Raw genomic sequence first — 19,855 nt, forward strand, 5'->3', positions numbered from 1 at the left:
CGAGCCGTCACAACACTTTCCCCCATAAACTTTAAACGTCCGGTATTTCGAAGCGCCAACATGGCGTCATCGCGGGGAAACGTTGACAGACAAACTGACTTCCTGTCCTCCACCCTGGCAGCTCCTTCAAAGGAGAGAGTCCAGCCCCTATCCCTGTTAGAGTTGTTGGAGCATTTTCTAAGCAGCTTTTTCTTCTGGGTTCCAGATCTTCTTAGAACATTAAGACAGAATGAAAGTGTTAAACTTGTTTGTGGGAGAGCAAAGATTGTGGATAGCTGAGCAGAAGGAACAGAGCAGAGAAATCTGCAGATGATGATGTTGTGCTGTTGTTTGGAAACATGTTGAAAGTGTTCAGACGTGGAAACAATGTGACAGAGTATTAAATGGAAATGTGCTGGTGAACTTGCTGCAGTCTGTGCTGGTAGAAAGATGTGTTCTGTTGTTAATGATGAACTGATGTTAGTTGTGCTGAGTCCACCTTGAATCACTGAATTGTTGTTTCATGACATGTTTTTCTTTTGTGTCTGCTGTCTTTATCTCTATTTCATCTTCTATTATCTCTCCAGACTCTGTCAGGCTGCTGGACGGACTAGTCTGTGCTCAGCAGACTGGAGGTGAAGTCTAACCAGTCTAACCAGAGGTGGTCCTCAGTGTGTGAAGCTGACTTTGACCAGCAGGATGCAGAGGTGGTCTGTAGGGAGCTCGGCTGTGGGGCTCCTTCAGTCCTCCAGGGGGCGCTCTATGGAAAGTGGAGGCTCCGATGTGGACCAAAGAGTTCCAGTGTGGAGGCCATGAGTCTGCTCTCCTGGACTGTAGAAGCTCAGGCTCAGCTAGAAACACCTGCTCACCTGGAAAAGCTGTTGGACTCACCTGCTCAGGTAGAAGAGGAGCTGCAGCTTTGATTGGTTCATTTCTCTTGATGAAACTCACTTTATTGTTTTACTGATGACTCTCTGGTTTCTGTTCAGAGCCTGTCAGGTTGGTGGGAGGAGCCAGTCGCTGTGCAGGAACACTGGAGGTGAAACAGGGAGACTGGAGACCAGTGAGTTACTCTGACTCTGTCTGGACCCTGGAGACAGCAGCTGGCGTCTGTAGAGAGCTGGACTGTGGTTTGCTGTTTCTGTAGGACAGAGAAAGGAGTCCTCACGAGACCTGTGTGGTGGATCAGCTCTGACTGTGTTCAGTCTGGATCTGCTCTGAGAGATTGTGCAAGATCAGTTCCTCTTCCTCCATCCTGGATCTCACCTGCTCAGGTAAGCCCATCAGTGACATCATCTACATTAAATTATTCATCTGACAGACCCTTCTAACCAAAGCTACTTACATTTGAGGAACACCATACAAGCATCGATACAATAAGAGATCTACAACTGACAAAACATACTAAGAGAGCTGATAGCACGTACGGCATCAGTGGGGTAAATACGTAGGGGAAGAAGTAAGAGTTAACAAAATAGTGCAATCAATACAGGAGACCTGTAAGGAGACAGAAGAAGAGCACAGGAAGTGCATGTTAGAGGTTGAGGTGTTTTCAGAGGAAGTGTTCTCTGCAGAGTTTTCAGGAGCTTCTTGAAGTCAGAGAGGGACGCCCCTGCTCTGATGGCATGTGGTAGCTCGGTACAAGTGGGGTTCAGCATTGATAAGGAGGACGGCTGCTTCACTCTAAACTGTTTCCCTGTATGAACCTGGACTGTCTCAGACCTTTTGGAATTGTAGAAGAACACCTGAATTAACATCAGATCCTGACCCATCCTGTCGGCGTGTTGGTAGATTTAAATATTAAGTTATGTTTCTGAGCCTCGTGTGTAAACAGCGTCTCTCTCTTAACGCCTCTTTCAAACGTCCCGGCTGACGAAAGACTTCTGCAAAGGATACGTCGGTATATCCTCGCTTATAACTTCTTCAACAAGCCACCTCGATCCTCGGCCTTTGAGGTACATGTTCGGAACTGAGACATCCTTGTACGGCATGCTGAGATCGGTTTCTGGGTTGCAGGCGGAGGATCAATATCACAGACTTTTCTTCTGTGCTGCTGTTGCTTACAGCCCACCTGAAGACAGCAGCGAGGACGCCTGCAGCAGGGCGGGGAGTGGGTCCGTGTATGTTCTGATAGTTTGTCTTTTCATTTGAACCAAAAAACGAACAAACAGAAAAACCAAATTCAAACAACGGTCCCATTTTGTTTTTTGAAATTCCTTTTTCATTTCTCCGTTTGAAGACAGACATTGAGAAAATAAAGGCAGGTGGGCCAGGTGACCCGGAAGTAATAGTAAACACATTAAAATAAAAGCTGAGCTTGTAGAACGGTCAGATCTCTATCATTATGCAGCACTAACGTTATACCAGGGCGACCTTAGATGAAAATAAATAAACAAACCGAGAGAAATACGTCAGCAACAGTATGATTACATGCACTATAATATTGTGCATTTATTCATGTAAACAGCAAGAGTCACGTTTTTTTAAGTGCCTTGTTTGGTGCAGTACAGTTGGTAGGCTAATATAGGTTAACCTAAGAAGCTATATTTTTAATATTAAATTCATATTTAATGTGGTTTCCACCGTAATGAACCAAGCTGTTCCCCCTTTCTACCAGCAGGTGGCAGGATTTAAAAGAAGGCCTGTACTGTGTCTTTATTAACTGTTTTGAATCCAGGTTACTGACATAGATGTATTTATTGTTGTTCATTTCATTTGGTTTTTATCTTTATGTCTTATTTGCAGCCTAGTTATCACCTTCATCATTCACCCTCAGCCCAGAGTTAAACCTGCATGCCCTTCTGTTCTAACCTGGTTCTAACACTGCTGTCAGTTTCTAGCAGCTCTGACAACAAACTCACCTCAGAAATGTCACCATCTGGCCAAAAGAAGGATTTACCAGTGTGCTATTTACTGTGTGAATCTTTCTTCTCCATACACATTCCAGTGTGTAACATCCAACACTCCCATTGTTTAATGCAAGTGAAGAGAATCCACACAAGTCCTAAACATTTATTCAACATACACAGCACACAAATACTTTCAGTGGCATTGAATGTACAATCTGTGGCTGCAGAACATTTTATGAGGTCCTCAAAAGAAGGAAACATAATTAAATTGTTGAAAAAACAGGCTGTCAACACTGAGAACGTGTTTCTGAGGCCATATTTAAAATGTTCTGGCTGATATTGTGTGCCAACAAATACAAACAAAAAACAGGCTGAGTTAAAATTCAGAAAAGACTCCTTTGGCTTTTTAGTTGAATTTTGACCTGACCATGAATTGGTGTTAAACAGTTGTAAAAATGTTTAACAACTTTCAGGCTTTCACAGGGGAAATATTGCAAGCTGCTGTAGGCCTCCTGTGTTTTAGAGCAGCTCCTCCCCTATCAGTAAAAACAAATTGGCATTTATGTATTTATTATTGAAAAACAAACTGGATGAGGGAAACCTTAAAAAGTTGAAGCAAACTGTGCAGAAAAGCTGCCAGCCAGAAGACTCAGCACAGGATGCTGCAGCTACAAAGTCAGCACTGTGGCCCTGACTGTTGATCAGGTGAACACTGGGTGCTCAGACATGTCAATAACAGCTGTGGAGTATGTGGTCGATACTTTGAGGGACACTCTTAGAAATGAAGAGGGCCACATGCCGACGTAGTCTTTGATGCTCTGGAATAGTTTTTAGCTTGAAATTAAAAGTTTTAAGCATTCTGTTCAGAACAGAACATTTGAAATACTGACTGCCGTACAAGGTTGTCACGATCATGTCCTGAGTTTCCTGTGAGTTGGTTTATTTGTCAGTTCTGTATCTGTCATTAAGGTCCGTTGTGTTTTGGGTTTCTGTCCTGTCTGTCGTCTTGTATCCAGTCTTCTTGCTGTGTGTGTTTGCGTTTAGATTTGGTCCTGTCTGTTTATGTCTTGTGGAGTTGGTCTACGTGGTTCTGGTTCTGGCTTCTGCTTGTTCTGTGTGGTGGTTCTGGTCTGATCGGTCCTGTTATCTCGTGCCTTAGTACTTGTTCAGTTCTGTTCCTGTCTCTCATGTGTTAGATCTGTACCATAATGCTTGGGTTCTGTTTGCTAGATGTCAATTTATCTTCTCTTCCAGATTCATTAATTAATCTGATTTTGATCGTTCTGCTTTAGCCTCTGTGTAGCCTTTATTATTCATCTGCATCTTTAAGTTACTTAGTATCTGTCTTGTCTCGTATCTTAGTTCCTAGTTCGGTGTCTTAAGCTGATGACACACAGGGCAACTTTTAGAGCAATGGTGCAGAGCAATGAGTAAAGATTACTACCGTAGGTAGGTTTTGGTGCTCCTCCTTGGGGGTGCTTGACTGGGGGGGTGGGCCCCTGTCCGGGGATGGGATCGGCCTCGGGGGCTGCTGGCACTGCCTGCATTCTGGGGAGGGATGACTCTGGCTGGGCTGGGGGACCGTTGGCCTGGTTCTCCCGCGTTATCGCTCCCTGGCGGCAGGGAGCTTCCCGGCACGGCCTTCTGCTGTTCTTCCTTGGGGCGGGGTACAGTTTCCCCCGGGACATGCGGTCTGGGGTCCTTTGCGCTTTGGGGGGTTGCGGGGTGCCCTGGCTTCTGGGGGTGGGGGTCTCTGCGCCGGTTGATCCGGTTGCGGTTTGGAGGGCTGCGGTGGGATTGTGGGACGATTGTCGATGCATCTTGATGCATTGTGCTTTTTCCCTGGGCAGGGTCTCTGAACGGCTGCTGGGCGTTTAGTTTGTGCATGGAGTCCGGGGGAGGTATTTCCTCGTTGGCTTGGAGGGACCAGTTTGCGTCCCTGTTTTGCTTCGTTGGCCAGTTGTTGGACCCCTCTGGATACTGAGGTATATAGTTAGTTTTCGGGATGTGCAGTGTGGGTGCGGGGCAGGGCTGTGCTCCAGTTTGTTCTGGGCTTGTGCCTGGAGTTCTTGGCCCTTGACGGGTGGGTGGGTTGGTGGCATGGAGCTGAGCTGGTTGATTTTGCCTCGCTGCTGGTTTGGCTGGTGTTGCACGGCGCCCGGGGGCGTGCTGGGCATGGGGGATGTCGGCTGGCGCCGGCGCCCTTAGTTTTTTCCAGCGGTTGGGGGGACGGCGGATTTTATTGGCGGCTGCACGGTGACCTATGCGGCGCATTTGCTGCCAGGCTGGGACTTGCTGCTGGTGTTTCTCTCCGCTGGCTTTCGCTGTCGTGTTGTTCCGTTTGCCCGACCTCACACGCGGGACTGCTGGGCATTGGGTGTCGCCGTGCTTGCACAGTGTGCGCGTTGGGCTCGTCACTTGTGCATTGGTGTTGATGATTGCGTGGCATTTGGGCATTTTGGTTGTTCGCTGTGCGGCGGTGGGGTGCTGGTTGGGGGGGGAGCACTGGTCTACGTGGGTGCTGCAGTTGGTCCGGGCGCTGCTCTTCCGCGGGTTACGCTTCTTGCGTTCCACCCCTATTGGCTACTGGGGTTCTTGCCTGCCTGTTGCTGAGGTAAGTGTGGCACAGTCGTGGCCCCACTCTCACTAACAACTACATTCTTTAACAGGCTTATGCGCGCCTACATGTACACACACACATACAGACGCACAGACACACACAGTCTCACACATAGACACAAACAAACTTAGGTTGTCCCTGGTAGAATTATTCCTGATGCTTTTCTTTCAGTTACTTATTTAAATTAATTATTCCAGCTCTCGTGGCTGTGCTGTGTTGCTTATTTAGTGTGTGTGACTGTTTCTTGTTTTCATTTTTCTCTTAGTTGTCTTACTATGTCAGCTGTTCATTGCTGCTGTTCGGCTGGTTGTCTTTTACTATTATTATTATTTTTATTGTTTGTTTTTGTTTGTGTTTGTTTGTTGTTGTTTTTCTCCTCCCCAAGCCCCCCTCTCTGTTCTATTGCAGGTTTCGTTGCTTTCTGCAATTGCTCCACTGCTTTTCCCTGTTGTCCCCACCTTCCATCCCCCTTCTCTTACAGGTGTTGTCCTCTCTCTGTGCTGTCTGTTTGTGCCCCCCCATCCCCGTGTCTGTCCCCCTGTCCGGCCCGGTGACAAATCAATACATAAATATATAATAAAACAGACAAAGGAGTATATTAATACTCTCTTGTTAAAGTAAAAGCTGTCTGGCACAATATGGCATCCAGGTCATCATACTCTCTACCAGGCTGCTGGGCATGACAGGTTTTTAAAAAAAAAAGGATTACTACCGTAATCCCCTTCCCCCAGCACTCCTTCACCCGCCCTACACCGCCACTATCCGTTCAAAACATAGTCGGACTTGCCACTAGCAACATTGCCCAGAAACATTGCTCAAAAAGTTGCCCCGTGTATCATCAGCTTTAGTTCTTAGTCGTGTACCTTAGTTCATGTCTTGTGTTTACTGCTGTGGCCTGCACTACGAAGCGAGGTAACTTCAGGGGTAACTTCCTGATTAACCCGTACTACAAAAGGTGGACAGGTGTTACCAGAGGTCTGTTGCCATGGCAATTACTCTGCATCTCTAAACTGCCACGAGCAGGTTTTGTTGGTGGTTAACTCAAGGTTACCCTGCACGTGGACTCCACACCAATTCTGTACTTTATGTTAATGATGAGAAGTAGGATATTAATACCACCACTTCATAAAATATGTTTAGATTTCATCCTGACTTGTTCCACTGCCGCTGCAATGAAGTTCTGAACACAACAGCATCACGTTCATACAGCGAGCCCTGCAGCCTGGGATTTTAGGGAAGAGATCTTAATTAATTAACGGGACAGTTTCTGAGATGTAACTGAATTCTCCTGTTTTCACATATTTAGATTGAATATTTTACGCGTCCAAAAAATACGGAGCCAGGGGTTAATAAACCGAGAAAAAAATCCTAGATGAAAGTGTGCAATTTACAGGAACAAAAATCAGAAATTCCCTGAAATGTAAAAAAAAATCTAAAATCACTGGTGTTTTCTTCTGAATACGCCCGATCCACGGCAAAGTCTGTGAGGTGCATGGTAGTGATTGTGAGCTAAACTCAGGAGTATTTCCTCACTGCTAAATCCTATTGCAAAGTTTAATGTAACTTTCCACTGCATGCATACTATACGGCAGACGTGTGTGATGTTGCAGCCTTGCAAAGTGAAGTTTCTCTCATAAGTGTGTGACTATAATGTCAGAGAATATTCAAGTTTTTTACTTGTAGATTAATGGTGGAAATAAAGTTTTGTCTGGGATTATTCCCCCTCTCTGCTGGCTCCTTTTCTTCTATTACAAAGGGCCTTAACAGGCCAAAAAAAAAACTTAGGCTGGAAACAATAAGAAGCTACTGATTACTGCATTATAGTCTATTCTATTTTTATATTCTGAATTGTCACCTGTCACCTGCATTTTGTGCTTCCCTGGTGCAGAAAATGTCTCCAGAATGCAGGAAATTAAGTGTTTAATGCCCCAAATATTCAGGGGGACGACCCCCAGACCCCCCATCAACTATTTCATCAACACATTTTTATTCTTAAATGGTCGGCCTATTAAAATATATTCTTGTCTTGTTGTCATGGCCCCAATCTTGTACAATGTTACGCCTCCTGGGCTAAGGGTTTCGTCACTCCCCTAATCTGAGCCCTTCAATGGAAGGACGGTGTGTTGGTGTCCCACTGACTTCAGCGGGCCGCCTGGTCCGAAAATGCCAGGGCCGATTTTTTGTCCCAGTCCAGCCCTGTTCTGATATCTTCACAGTATCCTGTTGTTGGAAAGATCATCACTTTGTTCTGAGGGACATCAGCCCGGTTCTTTTCTCTCACACAGGTTGGTTACTTTGATCTCCGACAGTGACAGCTTTACCTGCCTCAACAACGAGCTGCTCCGTGTTACTGCCACAATTATTCTTTGTAAAGATTAGTTAGATGCTTTAGGAATAATCAGATTGTTTCGTCTGCCTGTGCTGCTGCAAAGCAACAGGTTTGGTTTCCTGCATGTCCGTAAGGCAACAGGAAAACATATGCAAATTATTTTATTCCTTCTGCCATCAGGCTTCTAAATACTGCTGACAGCGGCAACCAGACATGTGCCAGGCATCGTAAACCTCTATTTATTATTTACTTGGTATTATTATCTATTTATTTATTTATCTCTTTGAACTATGGTCCCTGCTTAGTCCATGTATTGTGACCTGGGTATTCGCTGCTTTGTTCTGGTGCCTAAATGCAATATGATGTTATTGGCAGTGTTTCTCAGTGCTTGATTGATTGTTGTCGTCTTGTCTTGTTTGATACGACTGGTAGGCTAAAACTGAATTGCCCTACAGGGATAAATAAAGTTGTTTGAATTGAATTAAACAATCGTGGCTGGGCAGCAAGCTGATATTTTAAAGTGATCTTATCAAAAAGTTCATGGAGATTTAAAAAGGAAAATAGTTGTATTAAACAGCTAAATTACTAATTATTCAATTACTAATTAATTAACCAGGAAAGCAGATTGCTTTCCCTGGAAATAACCTGTTGCACAGAAGATGAAATATATTATTAAATATACTTTTACTGGAGTAGGGTTGTCATTTTTTTCTTTTACTTTTTTGGAAGTAATTGTACTTTTCCTTGAGTAAAGATTTTGAGTACTCTCCCCGCCGCTGGCCAGCAACACCAGTACAAGCTCTGCCATGGTGAACATGAGACAGAGCAGAGATGAGGGCAATAACAGAGTCAGAGCAGCAGTTTATGGTAAGACTGATGATGATATGGCTTTTTGTTTATTTATTGTACTCGAGGGCTCAGCAGAGATGATTTCTTTACTTCAGGAGAGTTAGAGAGGAGTTTCTAGTTTTGAAGATGTATTTTAAAGGCTCATTTAGTTTATGTTCTCTACTTGGATAAAACTCAAGAATGCAGGAATAAAGGTCTGTAAAGACCCAGAGGCCCCGACACATGCTCTGTCTGGAGAGCGGGCTGACCAGGGACAAACTCCTGGGCCACTTGTTCGCCCCTGACCGTCCTCGACCTTAGAAACTTGTGTGGAGACAGCTAGGAGACATACTATATATTCTATTCTTCTGATCAAGGCAGACCGCATGTGAGTGACCGCTATCCGTTAGCTCAACGATAGCTTACCTCGCCGCGGCAACCTAGTAGCGTCGAGGCCGGTCATCGGAGGTGGGAACGGGGAAGCTCGGAGCCGCTCGGAGACCCGTGAATGGGAAGAGTGGAGCCATCCAACTTCCGCTCTTCCGTCAACAACAGATTAAGGGCTTCGTCCAGAGAGCGAGTGGACCGCCACACCTCCTCGTCCTGAATGGCGAGCTTTCTGTTAGAGCGAACCGAGAGTGAGCGCTCGGCTGCCGTTCTCCGGTCCGAGGAACGCCGCGCACCGGAGACTAAAATTCTCAGTGCCAAGCAGGCGCGCTGAAGAGGTAAACCCAGTAGAGACAGCCTTAGAGGGCGAAATAGAACTAGCATTAACTAATTAGGGACTGTTCAGCATGTAGATCATTTTTCTTACACAAGGATTTAAATAAATGAAAACCCACAGAAAAAAATTGCTTTCCAACTGAAATTAATATTTCACTAGTGGTAAGCTTTACAGTAAATTGTTATCTGATGTTATAATAAAACAGTTTAGTCCTAGAACCAGCCGATACACAATCCCCCATGTGAATGGGGAGGACCAGCAGGGCAATAAAACAATAATGTAAATTATCAGGATATAATTCTCCTCAGTAGCAAAGTAACAGATGTTTAATAAATGTTTAATTTAATTCATTTGAATCACAAACAAATCAGCACTCATCTTTTCTATTAAGATATTTCTGTTGTTGAGGAAAAGGGACTGAAAAAAGATTTTACTTAATCATACTAGTTTTGAATGTTTGTATCAGATTTGTATTTGGTTTTCCACTGTTTGGCATCAAGTGTTTGTTCTGAGCATAAAAATATTTAAAACCACAATTAATCAACTGGTTTCTTCAACTTTCACTCAAAAATCTGCCTTTAACCTGAAAGAAATAATGATTTGACATTTATCCTGAGAATAATCGATGTTGAATGATGTGAAATGTTCTTGTGAACCCAGTGTCGTGTTTCCTCATGTTTTGTCACCCTAGGTCAAAAAGAAGTGCTCTTAAAGGCTCTAAAAATGTACGAGAAATTCACATAGTATGCTTATAGTACATTCATACTCCGAACATGCTTACTACAAGTATATTAAATATATATTCTCCTGAGCTTTAACATACTTCTCAAAAGTATAGTTTGAAGAAATTGGTAATAAATATCTACTTAATTAAACTTTTAATAAATATGCTTAAATAAAAGCATATTTACGTATGCTCGCTTGAACTCATGAGCGAGCAGAATCCAAAACACAAACACTTTCATACAGAAATCCTGCAATAAACGCAGAAAAACTGTTTCAGGCTCTGTTACTTCTCGGCTCATCAACAGGCAGATCATCATCATCAATGTTTTTGATGATGTTGTATTGGAAGAACTGGGCAATAACTGGGAGGGGTCCATTGTGGAAAACCACTTCACCGGAACCTAAACGGTTAGCATCATCAGAACAGTTATACATGATGTCATATTGTGTTTCAGCAACTTTAAACAAAATGAAAAATCTGACAGTGGTTGTTAATTAGAGGTAATATTGCTTTGGTATAGACAAAATATTTCCTTTTCCCTTCCACAGATACTGTGTGATCAAAATCCCATAGTGTCAATGCAATGAGTCCTACTCAAAGATAAGCGACACCTCCCCTCCAAGGATAAGGATTGTGACCCGTTTCAGTTTGGTTCCACCATTTGTACTGCATGCTTGTGACTGAGTACCTTCACTACAGCTGAGTAAGCGCTTGGACTGCCATACCAACGAGCCTGGCTCTTTGGCCTTGCTGTCAAAGTTGCATGTTTGGTACCCTGTAGACCTGGATTTGAATCTGGGCAGGGTGACTGCTCTCGCCTCTGGCCGCATATGGTGTCAGAAGTGGGACGGCTTGCCGTGAGTTCATCTGAGACGGGCCCAGAGTTCGAACCGTATGAGGGACCCCCATGGGTAACATTAATGATGGGATGTGTATAGTGCACTTTTCATTTTACTGATTTTTTCTCCTTACAGGATGTAACTGCTCTAAACACTACCATTTACGTCTAATATACGTCTAATCTAAGTTAAGTTGAGGCGTACTGCCCCTTTAATGTGTCAACACTGACATTAACCTTCTGTAATAATCACAGTCCACTGAAATGTAACTAGAAAATGCTCATGTTACATGTTCTAACCATATATTTAGCAGAAAACAGACGTATCAATATTCAGGTACCTGCTGTCAGTCATTTTGGCAAGGTATATTAATTATAAACATCTTATCAAACAGACATCTGGAATATCTACAGTTAACAGGAGCCGTCACAACACTTTCCCACCATAAACTTTAAACATCATCGCGGGAAAACATTGACAGGACAAACTGACTTCCTTTCTTTACACATGTCAGAAATCATCGTACACTCTAAATGTTTAACAAACAATCACGTTAGTAAAGCCTGATGTTATAAAGTCAGTAGTTCTGGGTTATTTACAGTTTACCGACCTGTATGAAAGCAGGTGAAATGTGCTCACACTACCTCAGGTGTGCCACGTAACGGAATACAGCTACTGTTTTTGGATCCCGATTACGTAAAGCCGTCACTGTAATCCGTTACTCCCCAACCCTGCTTACTGGCCACAACTTTGAGCAGCTGAGCTCAGCCGGGGGCTCGTCAGTATCTCCACGCCCACGTGGCGTCCTCCACCCTGGCAGCTCCTTCAAAGGAGAGAGTCCAGCCCCTATCCCTGTTAGAGTTGTTGGAGCATTTTCTAAGCAGCTTTTCTTCTGGGTTCCAGATCTTCTTAGAACATTAAGACAGAATGAAAAGTGTTGAACTTGTTTGTGTGAGAGCAAAGATTGTGGAGTAGCTGAGCAGAAGGAACAGAGCAGAGAAATCTGCAGATGATGATGTTGTGCTGTTGTTTGGAAACATGTTGAAAGTGTTCAGACGTGGAGAACAAGTGTGACAGAGTATTAAATGGAAATGTGCTGGTGAACTTGCTGCAGTCTGTGCTGGTAGAAAGATGTGTTCTGTTGTTAATGATGAACTGATGTTGGAGTTGTGCTGAGTCCACCTTGAATCACTGAATTGTTGTTTCATGACATGTTTTTCTTTTGTGTCTGCTGTCTTTATCTCTATTTCATCTTCTATTATCCCTCCAGACTCTGTCAGGCTGCTGGACGGGACTAGTCTGTGCTCAGGCAGACTGGAGGTGAAGTCTAACCAGAGGTGGTCCTCAGTGTGTGAAGCTGACTTTGACCAGCAGGATGCAGAGGTGGTCTGTAGGGAGCTGGCTGTGGGGCTCCTTCAGTCCTCCAGGGGGCGCTCTATGGAGAAGTGGAGGCTCCGATGTGGACCAAAGAGTTCCAGTGTGGAGGCCATGAGTCTGCTCTCCTGGACTGTAGAAGCTCAGGCTCAGCTAGAAACACCTGCTCACCTGGAAAAGCTGTTGGACTCACCTGCTCAGGTAGAAGAGGAGCTGCAGCTTTGATTTGCTTCATTTCTCTTCTGATGAAACTCACTTTATTGTTTTACTGATGACTCTCTGGTTTCTGTTCAGAGCCTGATGATGTCAGGTTGGTGGGAGGAGCCAGTCGCTGTGCAGGAACACTGGAGCTGAAACATCAGGGAGACTGGAGACCAGTGAGGAACGATCACCCTGACCCTTACTGGACCCTGAAGACAGCAGCTGGTGCCTGTAGAGAGCTGGACTGTGGCTCTGCTGTTTCTGTAGGACAGAGAAAGGAGTCCTCAGACAGACCTGTGTGGTGGATCAGTACCGACTGTGTTCAGTCTGGATCTGCTCTGAGGGAGTGTGTAGAATCAGGTTCCTCTTCCTCCATTGGATCTCACCTGCTCAGGTAAACCCATCAGTGACATCATCTATGACATCATGTATGACAGTAATGTCTCCAGTGTGTCCTCTCCTCTGTCTCAGTGTCTCAGTGGTTTCCATTGGACTGAACTGTAAAGTTCTCCAGGACAGTGACGTCCTAAAGTGTAGAGAGGTGGGCTTGTTTCTGGAAGCTTCACCTGACAGGACACACCTGGAGGAACCTGTCTGTCTGTCTGTCTCTGTGTTTGGGGACGTCCCACCAGGTGGATCCAGTCCCTCCTTTTACAGTCTGTCATCGCTCTGCTCCATGTTTGTTCCCCGTGTCAGACCTGTGACATCACTTCCTTCTTCAGGGGCCATTTTGTTGAACGGAGGGTGAATGTGACCTTTCATCATCTGTGTGTTTACAGACCTGCTGCTTCAGCCCAACATCTCTGCGTCCTCCTCCGTGGACGGGGTCTCCGAGGCCCAGCAGCAGGGCTTTCAGGTGTCCAGGGGCTCCACCTTCACCATCAGCTGCTCCATCCAGCCACAGTACCCAGGAGGCTCCTTCCAGCTCGCCTTCACCTCCTCCATCACATCACACAACTACATCCTGCCAGCTGTCAATCACTCTGCCCACTTCCTGTTTCCTGCCGCAGAGCCCGCCCACCAAGGAAGCTACAGCTGTGTTTATCACGTCCATGTTTTTTCTCATGACTTCTCCTCTGAGAGCCGTCGGCTGTCTCTCACTGTCTCAGGTAAGCTGAAGCAGAGCAGCTGAAACGTCACCTTCACAGATCTTCTTATTGATTTCACTCTTTATCATGACAGCTACATAAACAGAGTCGAACTTCATTACAAAGGCTGCAGAGATCTACTGATTAGTTTCTGATGACAGACTTGATGTCGCTGCTTATTCAGCTTCCAGACCATGTTCTCCTACTTCTGTCCAACAACAACGATAAACACATGAACCCTCAAATAATCACGATTAACGTTACGTTAACTAGAATAAATTCAGGATTAGAACTGAACATTTTAAATATATTATTATAAATATATATTTTAATGACTCGGAGACGCAGGACGCGTACCTGTCAACATCACTGCAGCTTCCAGCACACCTGTAGCTGGTAGCCATGACAACGCTGTTCCACCTTCTCATTGGCTGTAAGGGCAGCAGCTGGATTTGTGTTGCGTTTAAGCACAATAAATTATATTTGTTTAGTGTAAAACAACTATAAACTGTTTCGGCAGTTGAACTTCTTTGCCCCTCTGCTTGTTTCTTGCCCCCAGATTCTTCGCTCTGCCACCACAAAGCTCTTTACAGGTGGGCACTGCCCACATGAGGTTTCTACGCTGCAAACTAGTGGGCGGGGCCTCGTTAGGGGAATTCCGGCTTACGACTGATCATAGTATTTAAAAGGTGCTAATACAGGTGTCATTGCTGTGGATCAAGTAGGCCTACATAATCAGCCCTTCTCGAGGACCCCCTTTCAGCTGGAGGCTTTAGGCAGTTGAACTTCTTCTCTGGTTGCGACGGCTCTGCTTGTTTCTCCAGATTCTGCGTTCAGATATGTGTTGATAGAGATTCCTGACGGACTGAAGTGGTTTTGGGAGATTTCAGGTCTCTACAGTTTGTGTTTAATGGGAGCTGATGGACTCATGATGGTGTGTGATGTGATGTCTGTCCATGTGTTTGATCAGATCCAACAGGTCTTCTCATCAAAGTGGTCGTCCTGCCGCTGACTCTGCTGTTGGTGATCGCTGCCCTTTGTTTCTACCGTAAGGTACTGACACACGTCTGTTGTTTAGAGGCCTGAGATGAAGCACTCGCTCTGTGTTTACTGACCTGAAGAAGAGGAGGAGTGATGCACTAACTCACATGTGTGTGCTGTCATGTCTCTCCAGGCCAGCAGGGGGCAGAAGCCGGGCAGGCAGGAGGACATCGAGCTGGATTATTATAACCCGGGTGTTTCTGCAGCTGAAGAGGAAGGAGCTCAGGGAGCAGAGTAGGACCTCCAAGGAGCTCATCTCAGCTGCCTCACAACCCACCATCAGCTCAGTCCAGGATTTTACTTTTTCTAGTGATGGATAAGCCTCTGGTTCTGGTTCTTGGGGGGCCTTCACAGACACAGTTTGACTGCCTGACACATTTACAAGCCATATAGTAACATGATTTGCTTTCAGAGTGATAATGGTTAACTGCTGAGCTCATATTACAAAAGTAGAACATTTGAAGAAAGATGTTTAATTTGAGATGCTGTCTTTATTTCTTTAATAAGTCCTGTATCTCTGCATCTCTTGTGCCGGACCTCATCTTTGCCTCTAGAAACCTTTGTCTGGGTACGGACAGACATGTCTCAAGTCTCAAAATAACGCTAGTTTCCAGTACAGAGGAAGCTAAGGTCCACTCTTTTGCTGTAAATTAAACCAAAAGCTAAAGCGTCCCTGACGACGCATTTGTGTATCTAGCGCACATGAGGGGAGGTGTGAAAAAAGGTGTGATGCAGAGGGGAAGGTCAAGAGTTTTACTTTTTACGCTTCTATCATTTTTAGTCAACGTTAAGACTTGTCTTCTGTAAGGACGTCTCATGTATGCATTCCCTGATGACATCAAGATAATCATTTTAATCAGGAAAGAAGGCACTATTTGCCTAAACGTCAGCAGCCACTGTGAAAATGAAAGCAACATCATTTTGAGATTAAAGAACAGAAGGAAGGTTTTTCTTTAAAAAAGGTGGTGACAACCCATGATTGATGTCTTTTCTGCTTCTTGTGTGTGATTTTCATTTGTGTGATGCATTTAAGATGTAGAAGAGAAGAAATGCTCATTTAGTCTTGTTTTTAAACTGAGACCTGCTGTATCTGCTCTGGATGCTTTGGAAATGAGAAGATTACACAATCACAGTTTTGTACATGATGTGTTTTATATTTTTCTTGTTCATTTGTGACGAGAGCAAAGGGGTGTTGCAACTACTGGCAGGAAGTGTACGGTACCTATAAAGAAGAGGAAGGATGTGAGGTGAGAATGTAAGAACCAATCAGTGTGATGGCTAACTTATAGCAGCCAATGAACGTTTGGAAAAGGGTTGAGGTCCTTCCTGCCCATTATTATTTCAGTTGCTGACCCCAGAGCTCAAGAAGAATTAGGGGAAAATAAAGAAGGGGCGAAAGAGGAGAAAAGGGGGAACTTTTGGGGGCTTCTGTTTTTGCATTTGTTGAAAATAAATCAGTTTCTCTTTGGGTGCACGCTGAAGAAACTAGAAAGAGTTTTTCGTCTCTTTTTGTCTTCATTTTCTTCCTCCTCTTCCGGACTGGTAAGTTAGTATTCTTCTACTTTAACATCCACACTGCCGACATTAACACAGCTCATTACAGATCAGCAGCAAACTGCTCCTTTAAGGAACTCCTTCCAGGTGATGTGTTCAGGGCCCTACTCTCTGCAACCTAAAGTGAGAGAGGAGTGAAGTGGCTGACCAGGAAACTTCTGAATCTGGAGTCAGACATTCAGTACAGACGCTCAGGCCAGTACCTAGTACTGAAACTAGCTCGTTATCAGAGGTCGCCCTTTTTCCTGAGTGCTATCTGAAGTCATAATGCGCTAAGGGCGCCCGGAGTTGGTGACCCGAGAGAGCGGGCTTTCCTTGCAGAAGGGCCGCTTGTCGCTACAAAGCCCATTGGTTCCTTCTGAAGACGCCACTCTTTAAAAATTCCTCACAAATATATAGTTTCATTTTAAAACTAAGTATCGGGGTCCAAACACCCGGCACAATTCAGAAGCAAAGCCGCGCCGACCCAGGCCGATCTGGAAGTCCTTCTGGAACAATGTCGGCCGAGTCCTGTTCTATATTAAATTCAAATAAAAGTGAAGCGTCGGCACAGATCCTCTGAATTTGGTTTCACAACACTCGATGTGCAAATCACATCTGGTGACACGTGAACAAGTGAATCCTGAGATCAGAGAAGAAACGTGTCCCAGAGCCTCCTGCTGCTGGATCTGTAGATCTGGAGGCATCGAGGGCCGCTGACGCTAATTTGGTGCAGTTTGGAGAAAAATACAGAAACACAGAGATCAGAGTCGTGTAGCGAGCAGACAAAGTCCAACGTTAAAAATCAGAGGCTGTTCTGACTCCAGCTTCATCTGGTTAGACAGACATGAACTTTCTGACTTTCCTTTAGCGCCCCCTTGTGGTCGACATGGCTCATTTTCTGTAGAGAGAAAGATTTCCTCCTCCAGGACCTTGAAAACATTTGTTCCTTCGATGGTTTGGCAGCAGGAGCACATTTAGCTCAGATCTGACTAAAAACCAGCACGATTATACAAATGGGAGCAAAAACACCTTTTTGGAATTCATTTGGTGTATTTCAGAATAATTTAGCTTTGAAGGAATTTCCTTCATTTTTTATTCAGGTTTTATCTTCTTTCATAATCACATTGAATCATTTAGTAATTAAGGAAGTGCTTATTTCAGCAGAATTTCTCTTTGCTTTTCACACTGAGTAGGTGACACTTTCTCAAAGGTCAAAGGTCAAAGTGACCTCCAAAGAGGTTTTCAGCCATAATTTCAGAATGAACTGAGCGACTCCAGGTTTCACACATGATGCCTGGGACGACAGAATGAGGAAACAATAACCAGCACAGTACGGGCTTTCCTCCATCTCCTCCATTCTGCCTTTCACTTCCTGCCCTGGATCCCTTTTTCGCCCTTCAAAATGGCGTCCACAGAAAGTGCTTCCTTTTGGCGCGGACAGGCTCAGACTGTTATACCAGGTGTCTGACAGCATCATGGAAAGGATGCGAGGGACTCCCGCTGACATCCTTTGTTTCTGGCCAAGGACACTTCTGGCTCTGAAATCTCTTGAGAGGCGAATCTCACCGGAAAGGTGACGAGTTTGCATCCCTGAGGATTCTTCTTCCTGCAGAGCCACAGAAGAAATGCTGTGTGAACAGAAAGCCTTTCCCCTTAGTGCTGCTGCAGGGCCTCTGTGATGCCAGGGGCCTCAACTATGTGATGGTAAGATAAGTGGTCTCTCTCTGCTGGAGCTGTGGCTGCCCTTTCCCTCTCCTCTCCTCTGGCCACTGCCTCTCAGGAAGCCACTGGCTATATAATACAAAGCAGAGACACAGGCAGGTCACCTTGGACTTGTCTTTCAGCTCGTTCCACTTCTCTTTGGCCTGTTTGGTATTTATGGCCAGGCCAGAAGTGGGAACAAAGTCCCTGGGCAAAACAAACACATCAACAAGGAGTGACACACTGACTTCAATCAGATATTAATCATCATGGATGGAGACTGCCCAAATCTGGCTCCAAGCCAACCCCAGATATACAGCCAATGATACAAGCACTCACAATCAATCCTCATTACTCATTGGCCGCCCGCCAGTCAATCAGGGCCCGGGGTTCCTCAGCTGGCCCTTGATTAAATCATGTTAGTTTTAATGCACAATAACAGCCTTTCTAACAAGTAGAACAGGTTTGTACAACAGGGAACAAAGACGAGCAATCGATTCGGCCAAAAGTACAAAATCAGCGCTCAGTACAAAGTTCCAGTTCAATGAAAATATAAAGTTATGAACCTCAGCGCCACCTACTGGCCAGATGACACCAACTCGTCACGCTCAGTCAGACATCATGTCTACACGTCCACCAAATGTGGCTGCGGCAGCACAAAGCGTTCAGGAGATCTGACGGCTTTGGTATCAGAAGCCCCGCCCACATCGTCTGAGCAGACTTTAAAGGCCAGTTGCAGCAAACCTGTACGCAAAATCCTAAAAAGGACCTTTGTCCGGCTCAGTCCAGAGATGTTCTGACCCACATCTGCTGACGACTGCTCACAGTTTGTAGGACAAAACTCAAAATGGTGGAAACTCGATGCAGACGCATGTGGACGTGGCTCAATGAAAATATAAAGTTATGAACCTTAACGTTCCCCTCACCCAAACCGGTTTTCCTGGACACAAATAACAGATTCAGTCTCTGAGAGCAAAGATTGGCCCCTAGATAGACCCCAAACTAATTATATCTCATGTTTAACCACTACAGAGATTCAACTGTGTCACATTTCAAAGAGACTTGCTGAACAAAGGCTGTTCTCAGCGGGTTACCATGAGCGCCGACCGCCCGCTCATCTTGCTAGCTGGCGAGGGATCCTGGTTGTCCCACTAGCGGGACCTCACATCTCCCAAAACTACGTAGCAGATTTTAATCTCAGCTCTATTTTGATAAATCGAGCACAGATAAAGCTCAAACTATATTCCTGTCTAAAAGCCTCTTCAAACTGAACTCAGTGTCAGAAGAACAGCAGTATTATAACTTACAGCTGGGAGTCTTCTCCTCCGCCGCCGCTGCTGCTGCTTGGTGGTGCGAAATGCATTCTGGGATACTCGGCTGTCCACACGAGTCACCACCCGATGTATCCTGGGTAAAACGTACGGAGCAGGAACACGTCCGGGTATCTGACTGTACCTGGCTAGAAGCGGCATTTTGAACCGGAACAGTACTCGGGCTGCGACTGATGACGTTTTACGGGGCGGCTGTGGCTCAGGAGGTAGAGCGGGTTTGCCGTTAATCGGAAGGTCGGTGTCGAAGTGTCCTTGGGCAAGATACTGAACCCCGATTTGCCCCTGGCGGCTGTTCCGCCAGTGTATGAATGAGTGTGAATGTTAGTTTCCATTTGAGCACTTAGGCTCAGTGTATGAATGTGTGTGACAGGTGAATGCAGATGTAGTGTAAAAGCGCTTTGAGTGGTCAAAAAGACTAGAAAGGTGCTATACAGTACGGAGCATTTACATTTACAAAAACACGAGTCCAGACAAGAACGCAGACTGAGAAACGCCAAGAATCAAGGACAAAGAACGGGAACCACAGAGACAGGAAGTGATTCATAAACTAAAAGAGGAATAGTCAGACATGGCGGCAGCAGGACTCTGCAGGGTTCCTGCTGTGTTCACAAGTTGTTTTCTTCTTAAGATGATCAAATGAATTATAGTTAGATGCTGCTGCAGCGCCACCTACTTGCCAGATGACGCC

General features: G+C 45.1%; 1 protein-coding gene across 1 annotated transcript in view; it reads left to right on the forward strand.

Moving 5' to 3' along the window:
* The window catches only part of LOC119914959, a 29,465-nt gene extending 13,905 nt beyond the window's left edge, over positions 1-15,560 (forward strand). Inside the window, exons 3-5 of the mRNA XM_038734506.1 lie at positions 13,250-13,579; positions 14,529-14,611; positions 14,733-15,560. Coding sequence (XP_038590434.1) covers positions 13,250-13,579; positions 14,529-14,611; positions 14,733-14,837 — 518 coding nt within the window. The 3' untranslated portion in view covers positions 14,838-15,560. The remainder of the gene's footprint in view (positions 1-13,249; positions 13,580-14,528; positions 14,612-14,732) is intronic.
* The last annotated feature ends 4,295 nt before the right edge of the window (positions 15,561-19,855 follow it).

The sequence above is a fragment of the Micropterus salmoides genome, unplaced genomic scaffold (genome assembly GCF_014851395.1).
Source record: "Micropterus salmoides isolate LMB-PRFRI ecotype aquatic unplaced genomic scaffold, ASM1485139v1 Ms_hic_scaffold_20, whole genome shotgun sequence".
Classification (NCBI taxonomy): domain Eukaryota; kingdom Metazoa; phylum Chordata; class Actinopteri; order Centrarchiformes; family Centrarchidae; genus Micropterus; species Micropterus salmoides.